Here is a 19,150-nt window from a genome sequence, read left to right as displayed (position 1 = left end):
TAGAGATTCAACTTTGTTGACCCAACCAAGGTGACCTCTCTTGGTGGTTGGCACCGTTCGTGTATACGGCCTTTAAGTGTGCGTTGCAGGTTGCAGACAGTGTAGTAGGGAGTTTCATACAAACAATATTTAACAGCTCGAGGCGACACGGTGCCGATCCCTTTCCGAATTGATATGTGTGCTGTGACCTTTATCAGTACGACCTTCTTGTGAGTATATAGTATTCGTTGAGTACGATGTTTTTTCACGCGAACGAAAAACTTTGTAACCCTTTTTACGAAAAATGGGGAAACGTAGGAGCATGAAATTTTGCACAGTTATAGTTTATATGGTGAAGGAGTGCATCGAACTAATATTTTTTGAAATTATGCTTTTATCATACATTTTTTTAACAAATAAAACATTACACACACTACAACACACACACATGAGAAATGACAGATTTTTGAGTGACAAGCCTATACATACGAATTATACTCTTTTATTTATGGTTGAAGTCTGTTGATAACAAGTTGACAAATTGAAAATGGATTATAGTTTTTTTTATTGAATCTTAGGCCCCATCCCCACTCGCCGCCGCCGCCGCGGAATTTCCGCGAAACGTGAGTGTGGATCCGGTTCGCATATTTTTCGCACTTCGCGGCTGGTTCCCCGACCGCAATTCCACTCGCGCGCGAACCGTGCGCGACGCCGCGGCGCCGCGAAATTCCTGCGAAGCATGAGTGGGAGATCCGATTTCGCATACGTCTATGTTTCGCACTTCGCGGCCCGTTCCCCGATTGTTGTCGCTTTTCTGTCCCGCGACAAAGAGATTTTTTTTAATCTTTATTTTAATAAGGGCTTTTGCCATACAAGACATGCCAGCATTGTTTAGTGAACAGAATATAATTAATCCTACTTTATACCTACTTTATTACTTTATATACTTTATTACTTTATTACTTTATTTACTTTACTAGCTTTTGCCCGCGGCTTCGCTCGCGTGGAATTCGAAAATCGTGTACAATACGAATATTCTTGCAAATCTCCTTTAGAAACATGATGTTCTTCCAAGACCAAAAGTAGTATATGTATCCTTTCAACTCTATCCTTTCAACTTAGTCGATGCCAAAAATCAAGTCAATTGGTTGCTTCGTTAGGCTGCGAAGAAAGGACAAACAAACAAATACACTTTCGCATTTATAATATTAGTATGGATAGCTGTTTCCCGCGACTTCGTAGGCGTTAGCATAGTATAATAACGGAAATGGATAATTCTCTCCTTTTTATAGTCCCTTACTCAAATGGTAAAAAACGGAACCCGATTACAAAGATATAATATGAGCCTGTCCGTCTGTCCATATCCAGGCAAAGCCTCCCTCATATTAATCAAATGACACTCGAAATCTGTATGTTTCACTATTAATTAATAACTTAGTTTGTTCCTAAGGAATAAAAATTAAAACTCAACACTAACGACGCAACATGTTTTTGCTTGGCAACATTACCAGGACGGGGGGGGGTTTGGGGGGGCGCAGCCCCCCCAAGTAATGGCAGGGGCAAAGCTAAAAAATATATTTGTCTTCTCCCAACTTAACATCTGGTGTACAAAAATTTTTCCCCCCGACCTCTCCAAGGGGTCAAAAGAGGGGGTAAGATTTTGTACCAAACTTTTTTCTTTAACACGAAAACTACTGATCCGATTTGAATACGGTTTTCGCAGATATATTTATCTTCTTCCAACTTAACATTTGGTTTATAAATTTTTCCCCCCTCACCCCTCTAAGGGGACCAAAGAGGGGGTCAAATTTTGTATCAAACTTTTTTCTTCAATGGACTAACTTCATATTATTAACTTTATTTTCCAATTTAACATCTGGTGTATATAAAATTTTTCCCTCACCCCTTTAAGGGGGCCGAAGAGGGGGTCAGATATTGTATCAAACTTTTTTTTTAACATGAAAACTACTGATCCGATTTGAATATGGTTTTCGCAGATATATTTGTCTTTTTCCAACTTTATATCTGGTGTATAAAATTTTTCCCCCTCACCCCTCTAAGGGGATAATAATAATAATAATAATCTTTATTTGAAAAAATATGGTCATGGGACAAAAGAGGGGGCAAGATTTTGTATAAAACTTTTTTCTTTAACACGAAAACTACTGATCCGATTTCAATACGGTTCTTGCAGATATATAATATGCCTTATTCAAACTTAGCATCTGCGCCGCCCCAATCCCCCCCCCCCCCCCCACCTGGTAATGTTGCCAAGCAAAAACATGTTGCTTCGTTAGTGTTGAGTTTTAATTCTCCTTTAGGATCAAACAGTTATTTATTAAAAGTGAAATTAATCTAACCAAAACTAAACATACAGACGCAAAATCAGCCCCCCCAAAATGGTGTTGAGCGTTAGTGTTAAGATTTACTCCTTCTTTAGAATCAAAGTAAGTTATTTATTAAAAGTGGAATTAATCTAACCAAAACTAAACATGCAGATTTTTCGTGTCGTTTGATTAATATGTGGGAGGCTTTGCCCCTGCCCCTACCCTCCCCCCCCCACCTGGTAATGTTGCCAAGCAAAAACGTGTTCCGCCGTTAGTGTTGAGTTTTAATTCTCCTTTAGGATCAAACAAAGTTATTTATTAAAAGTGAAATTAATTTAACCAAAACTAAACATACAGACGCAAAATCAGCCCCCCCAAGTACCGGCCGGGGGCAAAGCCATGTTAATCAAACGACACTCAAAATCTGTATGTTTAGTTTTGGTTAGATTCATTTCACTTTTAATAAATAACTTACTTTGATTCTAAAGAAGGAGTAAAACTCAACACTAACGACGCAACACCATTTTGCTTAGCAACATTACCAGGAGGGGGGGGGGGGGGGGTTTGGAGGGGCGCAGCCCCCCCAAGTACCGGCCGGGGGCAAAGCCTCCCGCATGTTAATCAAACGACACTCAAAATCTGTATGTTTAGTTTTGGTTACATTAATTTCACTTTTAATAAATAACTTACTTTGATTCTAAAGAAGGAGTAAAACTCAACACTAACGACGCAACACCATTTTGCTTAGCAACATTACCAGGAGGGTGGGGGGGGGGGTTTGGGGGGGGGGGGCGCAGCCCTCCCAAGTATCGGCCGGGGGCAAAGCCTCCCGCATGTTAATCGAACGACACTCAAAATCTGTATGTTTAGTTTTGGTTAGATTAATTTCACTTTTAATAAATAATAATAATAATAAAACTCTTTATTGCACACCAAAATACATACACAATATGAATTATAAATTAATAAATATTACTTATTGATGTACAAAAGGCGAACTTATCGCTACTAAGCAATCTCTATCAGTCAACCTTTTGTAGACAAGATTTAAAATAAAGATAAAAGAAAATAGTGTAGGTGCACAAACTAAACCAATCTTAATATTTACACTATAACTAGACTTAACTATAACTAGAGCTAGGACAATATATATAGTATTAATAATAATCGGCAATTAACTATGTTGATGGTCACAAAGCAATAGGGTTGCTGAGGATTCCTCTTCCGCTTCCTCATAATGAGGAAGTTCCGCAATATTTTGGGTTCCCCAACCGTTACCGCATCCTCATAAATAAAAATAAAAAAATCCTCTTCCGCTATCGCTTCCTCAAAATTTAAGAGGAATTTCACTGCGCATGCGCCTCGCGTATCCATCTTTTTTGTGTGCGTGTGTTGTGTATGTTACTGAACACCTCCTTAATTGCTGGACCGATTTTGATGATTCTTTATTGTGTGTGTTTTGAGAATGGTTTAGATTCATAGTTTGGTCCACTGGAAAATGCCCTTCTAATTACTTTTTGTGTAATGTATGTACCTAGTTATGGATAGACAGGACAAAGACTTGGGTTGGGTCCGCTAGTATTTATAATTTCCTATCATCCTTTTCCTCATCCGCTTCCTCATGCGCATCCTCTTCCTCAAAAAATATCCTCTTCCTCATCCGCATCCTCTTTGACGCGTGAAAATTCCTCTTCCTCCTCTCCTCATAATTACTTCCTCAACAACCCTATTAGTGTGCATATAATATTTCAATTTTTTAAATTAATCTTTATATTTTATGCCAAATTTTTAAGCTTATTTAGCCCCCCAATTACACAACTTTACCCATAAACTATTTATCATTGATAGGTTTAAGGTTACGTCACTGCATAGATAAAGTACTGATTTAGTAAGTAACGTATAAAAAAGAAATAACAATCGAAAAAAATTGGCTATAAGATAATACCACCTCTTATAGAACCACTTCTGGGCAAGCGTTAGCGCGATGTAGTCTCATCATCTATTTTAGGGTTGCTGAGGATTCCTCTTCCGCTTCCTCATAATGAGGAAGTTCCGCAATATTTTGGGTTCCTCAACCGTTACCGCATCCTCATAAATAAAAATTAAAAAATCCTCTTTCGCTATCGCTTCCTCAAAATTTAAGAGGAATTTATGAGGAATTTCATTGCGCATGCGCGTCGCGTACCTATCTTTTTAGGGTTCCGTATCCAAAGGGTAAAAACGGGCCCCTATTACTGAGACTTCAATGTCTGTCCGTCTGTCTGTCTGTCTCCAGGCTGTATCTCAAGAGTGGCTATAGCTAGCCTTCTGAAATTTTCACAGATTGTGAATTTTTGTTGCCGCTATAACAATTTATACTAAAAACAAAATTAAATTAATACTTAAGGGGGGCTCCCATACAACAAACTTGATTTTTTTGGTCTTTTTTGCTCGTAATCAATAATGGCAATAGGTACGCACTTGAAATTTTCACAAAGTCCTTAATTGTATGTGTACTTTTATGATTTATAATAATATTAAAATAAAATAAAAAATTAAGGGGGCTCCCATACAAAAAACACAATTTTTGGCCTATTTTTTCTCTATAACGGTACGGAACCCATCGAGCGCGAGTCCGACTCGCACTTGGCCGATTATTTTTGTGTGCATGTGTTGTGTATGTTACTGAGCTCCTCCTTAACTGTTGGACCGATTTTGATGATTCTTTATTCTGTGTGTTTTGAGAATGGTTTAGAATTTAGATTCATAGTTTGGTCCTCTGGAAAATGCCCTTTTAATTATTTTTTTGTGTAATGTATGTACCTAGCTATGTACAGACTGCACAAAGGCTTTTGGTTTGAGTCCGCTAGTATTTATAATTTCCTATCATCCCATTCCTCATCCGCTTCCTCATCCGCATCCTCTTCCTCAAAAAATATCCTCTTCCTCATCCGCATCCTGTAAATTTGCGCGTGACAATTCCTCTTCCTCCTCCTCTTCCTCATAATCACTTCCTCAACAACCCTAATCTATTTTGAATTTTTGGAACTAACTTAATTTGAACAAATTTACGCATTTTCACCCCCTTACAACGCTTTTTTCCAGTAAAAAAGTAGCTTATGTCCTTTCTCAGGCTTTAGACTATCTGTATACAAAATTTAATTACAATCGGTTCGGTAGTTTTGGCGTGAAAGCGAGACAGACAGACAGATATACTTTCGCATTTATAATATTAGTATAGATTTTCTGGTATCACGTATGCGGTATGTGTCGTGCACCAAATCTTACTCGCAGCCCATCTTCCGACTTCCGAGTTCCGAGCACCAGTTTTTACATACGTGGGAAAGCCATGCTTCGGCACGAAGCATGGCTTTCCCCCGGAGGCCCAATCCCTCCCCTATTCCCTTCCCTTCTCTTCCCTACCCTCCCCTATTACCGTATTCCCTCTTAAAAGGCCGGCAACGCACCTGCAGCTCTTCATGTTGCGAGTGTCCATGGGCGACGGAAGTTTCTGTCCATCAGGTGACCCGTTTGCTCGTTCGCCCCCTTATTTTCATAAAAAAAAACTTTGACTTAACCAGTCAAGATGGTGCTGCAATTTGTTTAGTGAATGAATGCTTTCTGCATTATGCAAGGTACATATGTCCGTATTTATTTACTTGTTTTAATTGTGGCGAATGCGGGGGATTGGCAAAATATGGATAGTTATTTATATGTCTCAGTATTTATTACTAGAATTCTAAGTTTTATACATATATATTTTGTAGACTGTAGTTAAAAATATCAACACATTTAAAAAAGGAAGCACAAAATTATATGATAGCATTTACAAAATACGTAGGTATTATAACACGGAGAATATTTTAAGGAGCGTAGCCCGTCGGATCAGAGGCGCTTTGCACATGACGGGGCTGGGCGGACCGGTCAATTTCGCCGCGAACGATAGCACAAAGGGAATCCTACAATATGTATTACCAACGCACACCAAGGGCAAAAAGACCGCTCCGTAGGTCCCCGGCGGGCTCTGGCGGCGCGGCATGTCCGCGGCTGCCCGCCGTGGATCACACAAACCTGTTTACATGCAGTAACGCAGACGGAGCGGCGGCGCGAGGCGGCTGCTAGCTCTATTCTCTCTATCTCCACTAGAACGAACGTCCTGAACTGACTGCCACCACTCGTCGTGTGCTTTGTGTACCTACGCAGCGAGGGCAGCTGCAGACATCGACGGGCAGACGCGGTCTTTTTTCCTTCGTGGACAAAAAGCCCGCCTCGCCCCGTCGTCTGCAAAACAAGAGTCCGCCCGGCAGCCAGCGCACGGCGCACGTGCTGACAATACAATAATTTACTATACAAACCATAAATTAGTATATTTGAACTAAGATACTAAGCCCTGAACTACTGAGTACTGACCATGTCATTCTAATTTGACGTCATTTTTCCTATAATATTATATACCTACGAGGGCTGCTATTTATGTATCCGGAATTAAAAAAAGAGACAAACATATATCATTTAATATGGTTTTACTGCTTTTCAAAATATTCGCCGCGATGATCGACACACTTTTGCATACGCTGGAACCAATTTTCATAGCACTTTTTCCATTCTGATTGAGGTATCTCCAAAACGTGCATTTTGAACGCATCAACAGCCTCTTCGCGGCTCGAAAAACGTTGACCACGTAATTTGTTCTTCGCGTATGGAAATAAAAAGAAATCGTTAGGTGCCAAATCAGGGCTGTACGGCGGATGACCAGTCAATTCGATCTTTTGACCCTCCAAAAACTGAGTTGTTTCAGCTGAGGTGTGACAGCTAGCATTGTCGTGATGTAATATGATTCTGCGTTGTCGGTTGTCCTTTCTTATTTCTTCAAAGACTTCTGGTAAACAAATGGTCGTATACCATTCAGAATTAACCGTTTTACGATTCTCTAATGGCACTGTAGCCACATGTCCATTAATTCCAAAAAAACAGGCGACCATTTGCTTCAAAGTACTTTTTGCACGAGTAACTTTTGTTGGTTTCGGCTCATCTTGGAACACCCACACCGTTGACTGTTGTTTAGTTTCGGGGTCATATGCATAGATCCAAGATTCATCACCTGTCGACACGAGCCCGTTTTTGATCGATTGTCAAGTTGTGCGGAATCCAACGCGAACATATTTTTTTTACAGCCAAATGTTCGTGTAATATCTTATGTATGCTCGTCATACTTATGCCTAAGGACGCCTCTATCTCGCGATATGTAACATGACGATCACGCATTATTAGTTCCCGCACAGCATCTATATTTTGTGGGACAACAGCTGTTTTTGGGCGACCTTCTTTATTTTCATCCGTGAGCATAGACCGCCCACGATTAAACTCACTGTACCAGTGATAAACAGTGGTTTTTGATGGTGCTTCATCTCCAAAAGTTGCGGTGAGTTGAATAAAGCACTGTTGTTGATTTAGCCCACGCCGAAAATCGTAGTAAATCATTGCACGAAAATGTTCACGCGTTAAATCCATGGCAAATGAAGACACGCAATTTTCAAAATGACGCCACAATGGAAAAATAATTGACAGTCACATGAAACAAAATGTATTCTTCAACCAAAGAGTTCTATTTTCAAATGTTGTAATTACTTTTTAAATATTGTTCTTGTAAGTGGCCAGTTCCGGATACATAAATAGCAGCCCTCGTACTGGTCACCAGACACATCTAGTTTAATTTTGTGCATACTGCATACTGAATTGACTGATTAAATTAAGTACTTATTTTACAAAAGGTAACGTTATCAAAGAACATATATTTACGGTTATAAATCCTATTTACCGGTTTAACATTAAGGTACCGGTATTAATTCCAATTTTTACCGTTATTTCTAGTATCGTAGGGTAAATTTTCATACCGTTATCTATGCCCTTGAAGCAATAACGTTATGAAAAAATACCGGTATTTGAAGCCCTGACTATTAGACAATGCTTACACGGCCAGTCTGAGATCAGCTAAGTCCCAGAGACAAAAGTTGAAAAAATAATAAAGTCAATATTTTTTACAAAATATAGGTAGTCGTTATGTCGTTAAAACTAAGGTCGAATTTCGACCATTGGGCGATCTCTAGTTATGATAAATATTTGAAGTGAGGGGGTTGATAAGTGATTTTAGTTGTGTACTATGTAGCTCATCTTTAATAATATTTATTTGTATTAAGTATAGAAAATAAATATAGAAAAATTTTAAAGAACTTTATTTACAAATAACTACTTCAGCGTATATTTCTAAAATATGTTTGAATTTTTGTAATTTGAATCACTATTTTAATTTTTGAGAGAGGCACACAAACCAAAAATTACAAACAATATTCTCAATAAAATACAGGGTGCAATTAAATCTTCCTGCCAAATTTTTTCAAGGGCTTAGGTATCATTAGGAGGGTCCATTTGACCACAAAAATTGGGTGTTATTTTTTTATTACATATTTTATTCCATTTAAAATCGTTGCAGAACGGTCACTCGCGGCGCGGGGGAATGAGCGGGGATGACGCGGGGGGAGGCGCGCGCGCGTGGGCACGTCACGCGCGGGCGCGCGTCGTGTCCATTAATTGTAGTGTTTTTATGATAACTTTCGGAAGCCATTTCTCAATATTTTAGTACTGAGTGACTAGAAAAGAAAAAATATGTGTATTTTTATTTTTAACAAGGATCAATATATCAAAATTTGGCAGGAAGGTTTAATTGCACACTGTATGTTCAGTTAGCACCAGCTTATTGACATAATAATATTATGAAATTAAAAACAATAAATTACCTGTTGTCTTTTGTCAATCAACACTGTGAATACAGAAAGTGACTTTATGCAATTGTATGTTTTGCCCTTGATGCTTAAGCTTAAGAAAAACACAATAAAAAGCCCCTGCAGGCTTTTTAAGTGGCCCGCGTAAAGTTAAACCATTTTGAATTTCACGCCTGCAGTCTAGTCGTCGTAAAAGTCGTGAAAAATTTTACACATTTAAATAGCTAATTTTGAAGAACGTTTTTTTTAGCCCTGTGTTTGTGGCCTGCATAAAAAAAAGATTGAGTACCACTGGTTTAAGCAATGCAGAGTACATTTTTAAAAGTGTTGAAAAAAAAATACTGAGATAATATAAGAGCGTTCGCTGCGTTAAGCGTGCGCCCGGCGCGGCCACCCGCGAGGCGTGCTTGTTTCATGTCATAGAGCAGCGCGGCGCTACGTTGAGGCGGGTCAGCCGTCGCACGACGACTGGCGAGCGCACGGCGCGCGGCGCGGCTGCCCGCGCTGGGCTGCGGGCAGCCGCGCCACCGGGCACACGCTCAACGCAGCGAACGCCCTTATTGGAATACTCTATAGCAGTGTTTTTCAAACTGTGGGTCGCGACCCCCTGGGGGGTCGCAAAGCTTCTGTAGGGGGGTCGCCAAAGGTTAAAAGGACTATTCTAGTATGAAAACAATAAAGATTGAGAATGCCATTTAACAGAAGGAAATCTTCAAAAATAAACACATGATACATAAATGATAAAAGAGCCAATGGGGGGTCGTGAAATATTTTGTCATGTCAGGGGGGGTCGCGTCATACATAAGTTTGAAAAACACTGCTCTATAGAGAAAAATAAACATACATGGAACACTCAAAACAAAAATAGTTATAATGACTAATAAAAAACATAAAAATCATGTTGTTATTTGTGAAAAATATTATTTTATAATAGTGCCAATCTCACCAAAGCCTTGTTAGCTTATTGTTGATCAAAATATCATGGGCTTTTTATATTAAGTATAATATTAGTTCGTACATAATTCTATGTATTATTAAATTATAATTTATGTAAAAACAAGTTTAACAGACTTTGAAGAAACTTGCACATATCAACAGTTTAAATTATAATATAATATATTAATGTTAAATGACTAGTTATTTTTCATATCACTTGCAATGTATGGTCTGTCTCGTACAATGACCTCCATTAGACAAGTACGCTGGACATATGATACCCACCAGAATAAGCGCCCCCAATGCGGGGGAAGAGAACTAAATCTGACTTATAAATTATATTATTAATCGCTATTCCTTGTAGAAACTAGTATTAGTTCCAAGTATTCTCACTACTGCTATCAGCGCCAATATGGCGACTTTCAAACGTCATTTTTTACGTCAGATTTAGTTCTCTTCCCCCGCATTGGGGGTGCTGATTCCGCTTCAAATAGGCACAAAAAATTGCTGTCATTTCAAAGGGTATCATAAGTCCAGCGTACTTTTATAATGGAGGTCGGTGATCTCGTACTATAACAAAACATGACATTAATTTTTATCCAAGAGTTTTGTCTCTGTCACGTATAAAAAAGCAGCGACAAAGCTTCCAGATAAGCTATACGACACTTATTAGGATTGTAAAGGAGGTCCTCAAAGAATTATTATTTTATCTATAATAATTTCTGCTCCAGAATGGCTAACTGCACTTTACGCCAAGTCAAACTAAGGCCGACCAATCAGCGCAGCATATACCACCAAGGCAAGTATCTCATGCTTTCTAATTTATATATCAATACTTAAGTGTCTATAATTAGGTTCTAAAATACATACTATAGATAGAATATAATGAATAATTCCATCATACATGTTATGAACAGAATTTTATAAAATTAAAGAACATAGTACGGAATAACATTTTAAACTTTCGCGTTGCATTATAATTAAACTTTTTAATCGGGACTTAACGCGACTTATTTAAGTAGTAATGCTACTACGAGTAAGTAAAAGTATGTACTCGTAGTAGCATTACTACTTAATTAAGTCGTGTTAAGTCCCGATTAAAAAGTTTAATCATAATACGGAATTCCTACATAAATGTCGTAAAGTAGTCCAGCATTTTTAAAGACTCAAATTTGATTACAAAAACGGCATTTGCTCACTTAAGCCCATTTATAGCGTGCAGCTCAAAATTGAAAAGGATATTGACATATTTTGTGTATTAAACCACTATCGCCACCCGCACCGAGCGCCGCGTTTCGGTTTGAAAAATTGACCCTTTACCTACGAATAATAAAAACTAAGGAAAAGTAACTCCGTCAAAAAACATGCTCCACAATACTTGTCAAAAAAGTGTACCTTAGGTACACATTTCAATACATTTGCAATATTTAGGTGACCCTGAGCGGTACTAGGCTGACGTTACATGACAGATCAAAAGGAACCAAATTTAAAACGGTAATAGTATGGGAGTTACGATTCTTTAGTTTTTATTATTCGTAGCCCTTTACTAACAAAAATATACAGCGTATAAATAGTCTGCTGTCTTTGTGTGTCGTGTAACGTTTCTAATATGCCAAAGACAAGTAGACCTCGTATCAAAAATGTATAATTATTTGCTGTGTAAATATTTTTATTAGTAAGGTGGTGTGAATAAAGCTTTTTAAAATATATAACTGATAACAAGTGTCACTAAAAATAATAAATTATTACGAAATAACATGTACTTATACTATTTTAACTTTACATAATATTATATCTATAGGCTAGAAGCATGACTACTTTCTTCTATTCTTATACTACTAGCTAAAGTATTGTAACCATTATTTTAACATCCATCTATTAAATCCTCTTTAGCCTTGTCGTTTAGCATTTTTTGTTTAAACACATTATCCCAGCACTCCCTAGCTACACTCGCATCGGTGAAGGTACACTCATACTTCTCGTTGGGATGTTTCCGGCTGTAGTGCCTCACGATATTTTGCTTGTGTGAGAACGTCTTCGGGCACACGTAGCACGCGAACGGTTTCTCCTTAGTGTGCGTGCGCATGTGGTACTTCAAGCGACTCTCCTTCGGGAATACTTTGCTACAGATGTCACAAACTACGTGCTTGATCTTCATGTGTCTCGGCATGTGTCGCTGCAAGTTGTGCTTGTGTGAAAACCATTTTAGACACAGATCGCATTGGTACGGTTTTTCGCCTGTGTGTTTTCGCATGTGCGGCTTGATCAAGCCCGGGTGGGTAAAGGTTTTGCGACAGATCTTGCAGGAGTAAGGTTTTATGCCTTTGTGCAGTTGCTCGTGTCGGAGAACGGTGGACTTGTATTTGTAATTTGAGTGACAGATGCTGCATTTGAACGGTCTCTCGGTGGAATGTCGCTTCAAATGACTCTGAAGTAGAAATTTCTTTAAAAACATTTTGTTACAGACGTGGCACTGTAGTTCACCTTCCGGCTCCTTCTTCTTACACTCTGGCCCACTTAGGTGCTTGATGAGATTGGTCTTTACGGTGTACTGCCGATCACACTTGTCGCACTGAAATGGTTTAATTCCTAAATGTGTGCGCTTGTGCTGTTCCAAGCTAGATAAAGAACGAAACTCTTTTCCGCATGTTTCGCAGGCGTGTTTTATGTTCAAGTGTTTTATCATATGTTTTTCCAAATGTTCTTTCTTATAGAACGGTCGAAAACACACGTTGCATTCGAACTTCTCTCGTTTGTGATTAGTGAGATGCCGTTGTAAGTTACCCTTAAGTGTAAAAGTTTTTTGGCAAATTGGACATACAAATTTTCCATCTATTTTAGAGTTGAGATTCAGGATTTCATTGGACACTGAAAAAACATATTAAATATTATTTTTATATTATTTTATACGTGGGAGAACCATGCTTCGGCACGAATGGGCCGGCTCGACCGGAGAAATACCACGTTCTCACAGAAAACCGGCGTGAAACAGCGCTTGCGCTGTGTTTCGCCGAGTGAGTGAGTTTACCGGAGGCCCAATCCCCTACCCTATTCCCTTCCCTACCCTCCCCTATTCCCTTCCCTTCCCATCCCATCCCTACCCTCCCCTATTACCCTATCCCCTCCTAAAAGGCCGACAACGCACCTGCAGCTCTTCTGATGCTGCGAGTATCCATGGGCGACGGAAATTGCTTTCCATCAGGTGACCCGTTTGCTCGTTTGCCCTCTTATTTCATAAAAATAATAATAATAATAATGTGTTTGTTGGTCTGTACCCAGGTACGATTTGTCGCCTTATTAATAAACTAGATGACGTTTACGGAGCGAGTGAGCGACACGACACACGATACAGCACGGAGAAATATTGTACGTGTAAAATAGTATGAGATATACTGCACTATGCAGCAGTGAAAATATTCGACACAGTCATGGCAAGCGCGCCAGCCGCCAACCAGCACACCCACATAACACATTGATGCAATCGCGACGCAATTTTTTAAATAAAATATCGTAACACTATTGCTTGTGATCTCGCGGTGTGGCGGCCAATACGCGTGTTCGCGCTAAACCCAGCCTAAAACTAAGCGGCGCAACGCAAATATTCCGCAACTACACATAGAAATAGGAACATTCAATTATTTACGTCTAGTAGTTTGAAATAATGACAGTATCAGTAATAATTAGTTATATTGATTTGGCTTTTGGGTAGAGGTCAATATTTTCAAGCTAATAAATATTTTAACGTCGAAATATTATAACGTCATTAGAACTAGCTAAATGTTATGTTAATTAGAGATTGCCAAAAGGAAAAGCAAATTTTACTGTGCAGTCTAAGTCTTGCTGAGGCTCTATTGTGGTATACCTAGAAGTGCAGTGCAGTGTCGCGTCGCTCCATCGCAGTGTAGTTCCGCTTACAGCAGACCGCAACTTTAGACGGGACGAGAACTTACTCTTATCTATGTAGCTGTCAGTGTCTCCCAAATAACTTTTCTAATGTCGGCACTACATAAAGGCGAACGCGTTGGCCGGCGCGCCGGCCTAATGTATAGAACGAGCGTTCGCGCGTTGGTGGTAGGTATTTCGCCCGTTCTACACATTGGGCCGACAACGCATTCGCCTATATGTAGTGCCGACATAAGCCAAATACCATAAAATATGTGGTCACACAGTTACATGTAATCTTGGTTTATCAATATGCGGAGTAACTTCAGGATTCTATTAATTACAAATAAAATAAATAATATTTACCATCACTTATGAAGAGCCCTGGATTTGTTGGAAAAAGTCCAGATGCAGTAAGTTGGCCATTCTGCAATGTAACAAAGAAGTTTAAAACATGCCTAGTTGTAAAAAGTTTACTAGTGTTTCCCAAACACTGCTATTGCAGGTAATTTAAAATACCTATAACAAATTTTATAGAAACATTTTTATGTTTTCATATTCAACATACTTTCATAACTTACTTTAAAATTTATTGTTAATTATATCCCGTGTGATTATAACTCCTTAAGAATATAACTTAAAACAAAATTGACATAATAAACTCACTCCACCCTCCCTCCCTTGTTCCTCCTGTTTAATAGTAATCTCAATGTTTACACTGGCGCTCTCAGGTTTTGGACAGAAGTCTTCACTATCTGCACCATAAAAATCTGATGGTTCAGCTTTTATCCTATAAATTAACAAACAATTTAAAATACAATAATTATTATCAATGATTATGAGTTATGACCATACTTAAAAACTTATTTTTATAATATTACTTAAAGTTGGCTTCAACAAAGAGTCCTTTTTGTTAAATAACAACTTATGTATATGTATTTTATTTTAAAAAGTAATAAAATAAATAAAATACCTGACTTGGTTGACTTGAGCTACTGACTGAAAGTTGGTAGAATACAAGTGTTTAGGAGTAAAGACTATCATTTCAAGTCATCATGTCAGGATTTTCTTTGGTTTCCTATTTTATTACATTTAAAAATTTAACACTACACATTACCAATTTCTATAAAATGTGTAGAAGATATTTCGAACCATAGTGACACAGGCACTCAATATTTAGCAAAAGATGAATTTAAGCGAGTAAAGATAATGAGGAACTAGAAATTAGCAGAAATTATTGTAAAACTTACGTGATGAATTCCACATTCTGCTCATTTTTAATACGTGGAACTTTTAGGTCTTGATCAGATTCCGAAGTACCTTGTCCATTTATATCACAATATTCGCTTTTATTCAGTTCTATTTCAACATAGTTTTCGGGTTCTGTTTTTATAAAAACTGTATTTGAAGACATTTTTGTTTTGCATCAATGTTATCTTTTATAATTTAGTCCAAACTTCTGTATTGGCATATTTTGGAGGATGATAATATTAAAGTTATAAATTTTATTTAACCTTTATTTCTAGTCCTCTTTTCGTTAGATTATTTCATTTTCGATCGAAATATTTCACCGAGAAAAGATGAACACAAATCACTCAACAGTGTTGCAGAAATGACATTTATGAAATCGGTGTTGCTACCAACTAAAAATCGTGAGAAATAGGGAGATTGCTACTAACTAAAAATCGGGAGAAATAGGGAGATTGCTGCCTAAATAAAACAAATTAAAACACGTGTTAAAGATATTAATCATTTTTATTTAGTTCATACCAACGCCTATTTCCCATACGAAATGAAATTTCCATACAAAAAGAGCAGAGCCTACAACCTAGATTTATAACGTGCATGAATTTGATTTGTAGAAAGCCTATACAAAATACGAAAAAACTTACCTTCTCTAACTTGAATATTGAAAAGTAAGAATTTCCTTATTTACAAAACCAGTCATCTTAGGTTGGGATGCCAAGTTTTTTAACGCTTTTTTGGTGGATTGATACGAAGCGTGTTGTTTCAAAGCGTCGATCCCGGATGAAATGTTTATCTCCTTCTTGCAGCTTAGACAGTAGGCGTAGTTTGCATCTTTATTACTGCTTGCCTGTAACCACCCAGCATACTCCGGGCGTATTTCCCACTCTTTTTTATATTTTTGTACATAGCTTTTTCTTTTTGTTCGAACGTACCACTACTAGTGGTTGGAAAATCAAAATGAGTATAAATTAAGTTTAATGTTCTAAAATTTAGTAAATCGGGAGATTATACCCTAAAATCGTTTTATCGGTATTTGTTTGCCAAAATCGGGAGATCTACCGATAAATCGGTAACTTTTACAACACTGTCACTCAACTCTAAATGACAATTGACATTTAACAAATGACAACTGCCCTCTGACATTGACATTATTGTCAAAATGTCAAATTTTGACAGTTTTGGTACTTTTTTTGGCGAAACAGCAATACCTGTAATAGGCATGTATTAAGTTCTAAATTAAGTAGGAAAAAAAAACAAAATTATAGTTGTAAACTCAGAACAGGTTGTAAATTACAACTATAATTTTATAACAACTTGTAATAAGATTAGGTTACGTTAGCCAAAACGCTAACTAGAATAGCTTACGGTAAATGGGGTAATGTACATTTTTAATTTTCTGTCTTTCTTTATTTTCATTAACATACAACTTATTTGACTGATTATAAAAAAAATATATATTTGATGATACCAAAGTATTTTTCAGTTTTGACAGAAAGTGCGGAAATCATATAGGAAAGCAGAAAAAAAATAAAGTCTAAATATTTAAAAACATTAAAATCTCAGGAACTACTTGAATTGTAGGAATGAAATAAAGTACAAAATTTGTATCTCTTAATGATCAATCTAATCAACTGGGTAGTAAGTTTACAAACCCTCGTAATTAATTTAAATAAAATAATTTCGTTTTCAGGGAGTCAAATAATGACTAATTTAAAAATTGATTTTCTCAAAAACTAAGTAAAATGCGCACACGGGAGTTCTACTCTTGCATTTGAAATATAAGACTCCATCGAGCTATTGCATTAACTTAGTCATGTCCGATTTTGGGGATTTCTAAAACACTGTGTATTGGCAAAATAGGAATCCCTTTTTTTACAGAGGTCTTTTTGATTGATTATTGTGTTATAAAAGTTGACCAATCGTGTTATGCTATGGGTAATTCAAAGACGAAGACATGATGAAAACCGACAATGAACTTTAATTTCTTAGCTTTGGTCATTACTCATTACTGAGAAAAATCGATATCACTACAGCCAAATTATCAAGGCGTCACCTTAATTAATTCAATAGTTTGTAATCTAAAAGTTACAACCGCTTATACTCGTACGACGTACCTACTTATGCTATTACCTGTACGATATTGTTTGTATAATATTTAAACTTAATATGTACTATATTATATTTTTGTAAGTCGTAAATTTTTATAACACAGGTACGCTATATTATATTTTATCATGAAAACATTAAACATTGTAAGTTGTTTTCGCGATATACGTACTTACATTATTCTTGATATTTTGAAGAGCTGTGTTATTGGTATGTGTTGTCACCAGTTTGTTTTATGTTAATTACAAGAGTAATAATGTCACAGAACAATAAAAACTGTTTGTTCTGTGAATAATGTGCATGTTGTCACCTATTTGTTTTGAAAGGTAAAAGTAGTACAAGAAATATTTTTTTAATTCCCATTACAATGAAAAAAAATATATACGTACGCTATTCACATTTTTCTCAATTCCACAAATGTGAACTCCTGGCCAAACACCAAAAACGCACTTTGTAAAATCTCACATCTCCTGCAGTATTGCGCATCTTTGACAAATTGAAAGGCTTTTAAAAGGACGCTATCACATTTTTTCTCAAAAATCAGCGATTTTCAGATACCATTTTAAAAGAATTAGGAGTCACACTGCGAGGATATTTTGGTTTCAAATGAAGGATAATATATTAATCTCCACGTCCACACCATAAATTTTTTATAGCCGCATACAAAATTTTCACATAAACATGTTTAAACCATAAAGTTAATAAGTATTACCTATCGGGATGGTTTAAACTCTATGGTTAAAACCATCACAATAATCGCAAGATTTAAGAAAATGGTGTTTGATTAGGTACCATTATAATTTATAGATAAATACACAGAACTAAGTGTTGTGTAGTTAAAATAGCATTTTTTACAAAATGCTATTTTAACTACACAAATATACAAAAAAAATTGTTGCTTATTTAGTCCCCTGTACGAATAGCTAAATATTTTGTATAAAAATAAATAACATTTCCATTTATAAGAAAAATAAGAAACGCTCTCAAAATATTTCTTCATACATTTTTTCCCTATCAAGAACGCGGCGAGTGTCGTAACTCGTAACGTAACCGCCGTCCGCCACTGTACAAGGCGCGCTGATATTGAATGTTATGTCCTTAACGTCGATATTCGTACAGACCTGCTAATTTTTGTGAAAGCGTCCTTAATGAGAGAATTTGATGGCTAGATATTTTCTTTAGTAAATAATACAATCTTTACAGTATTTTGCAACGAGACCTACGTTCCACTACCTACCACTTCTATGAAACAAAACAATAGTGTCGAGAAGGTAGACACTTCTACAAAATATGTAGACGCACGTCAAGTTAATGCAAATAGCTTTCGGCGTCAAGGCCATGGGAATGAAAGACCACGAGGGTAAAGTAATCTGTAATGAGGACCCACTGTCATCTTCCCTACTCGTAACTGGTAGTAGTAATAATATCTATGGACGCTTCACACCACGTCAGTCTGGTCCCGTGCTAAGTTCTTGAAGGACTTGTGTTACGGGTACCAGACAACGGAAATATATTTAATACTTTTTTACTATACATTTATTTAAGATTTTTATTATACGATACACATATTTAATACACAGCCATGACCCAGGAACTTTGAAAACTTTCTGTGCCGTCGACGGGATTCGATCCCGCGGCCCCCGGCTTGAGCTACCAACAGGCCACCAACCGAGCCACAGAGGTCGTCGAGTAGGTACCTGAGTGAGTCCTGAGAGACGGAATTTTGCTCGCAGTTACCATATACTTAAGTAATAATAATTATAAAGCTAGATCGTATTTTCTCCGTTAAAATAGAATAGGTACTATCAGAGAAGTTGATTCCTAGGCAGATGGGAGACCTACGTAGTTTGGTCGCGTTACGTCAAACCCAGCCGACAGCAGGCCTGTCTCACTCGCGCCTTTAGGTATCGAACT

General features: G+C 37.3%; 1 protein-coding gene across 1 annotated transcript; it reads right to left on the bottom strand.

The window, feature by feature from the left end:
- Positions 1-11,744: 11,744 nt before the first annotated feature.
- On the bottom strand, positions 11,745-15,494 carry LOC121727421 (zinc finger protein OZF-like). Its single transcript, XM_042115265.1, has 4 exons — positions 15,133-15,494; positions 14,549-14,672; positions 14,249-14,309; positions 11,745-12,868 (listed from the first exon to the last, which is right to left on the bottom strand). Exons 1-4 carry the CDS (start codon positions 15,294-15,296, stop codon positions 11,865-11,867), a joined length of 1,353 nt encoding a protein of 450 aa, XP_041971199.1. The 5' UTR covers positions 15,297-15,494; the 3' UTR covers positions 11,745-11,864.
- Between the last annotated feature and the right edge of the window lie 3,656 nt (positions 15,495-19,150).

Source organism: Aricia agestis, chromosome 5 (genome assembly GCF_905147365.1).
Source record: "Aricia agestis chromosome 5, ilAriAges1.1, whole genome shotgun sequence".
NCBI classification, from domain to species: Eukaryota; Metazoa; Arthropoda; class Insecta; order Lepidoptera; family Lycaenidae; genus Aricia; species Aricia agestis.
The sequence above is the reverse complement of the archived record's forward strand: the minus strand, read 5'-3'. Positions and strand labels throughout refer to the sequence as shown.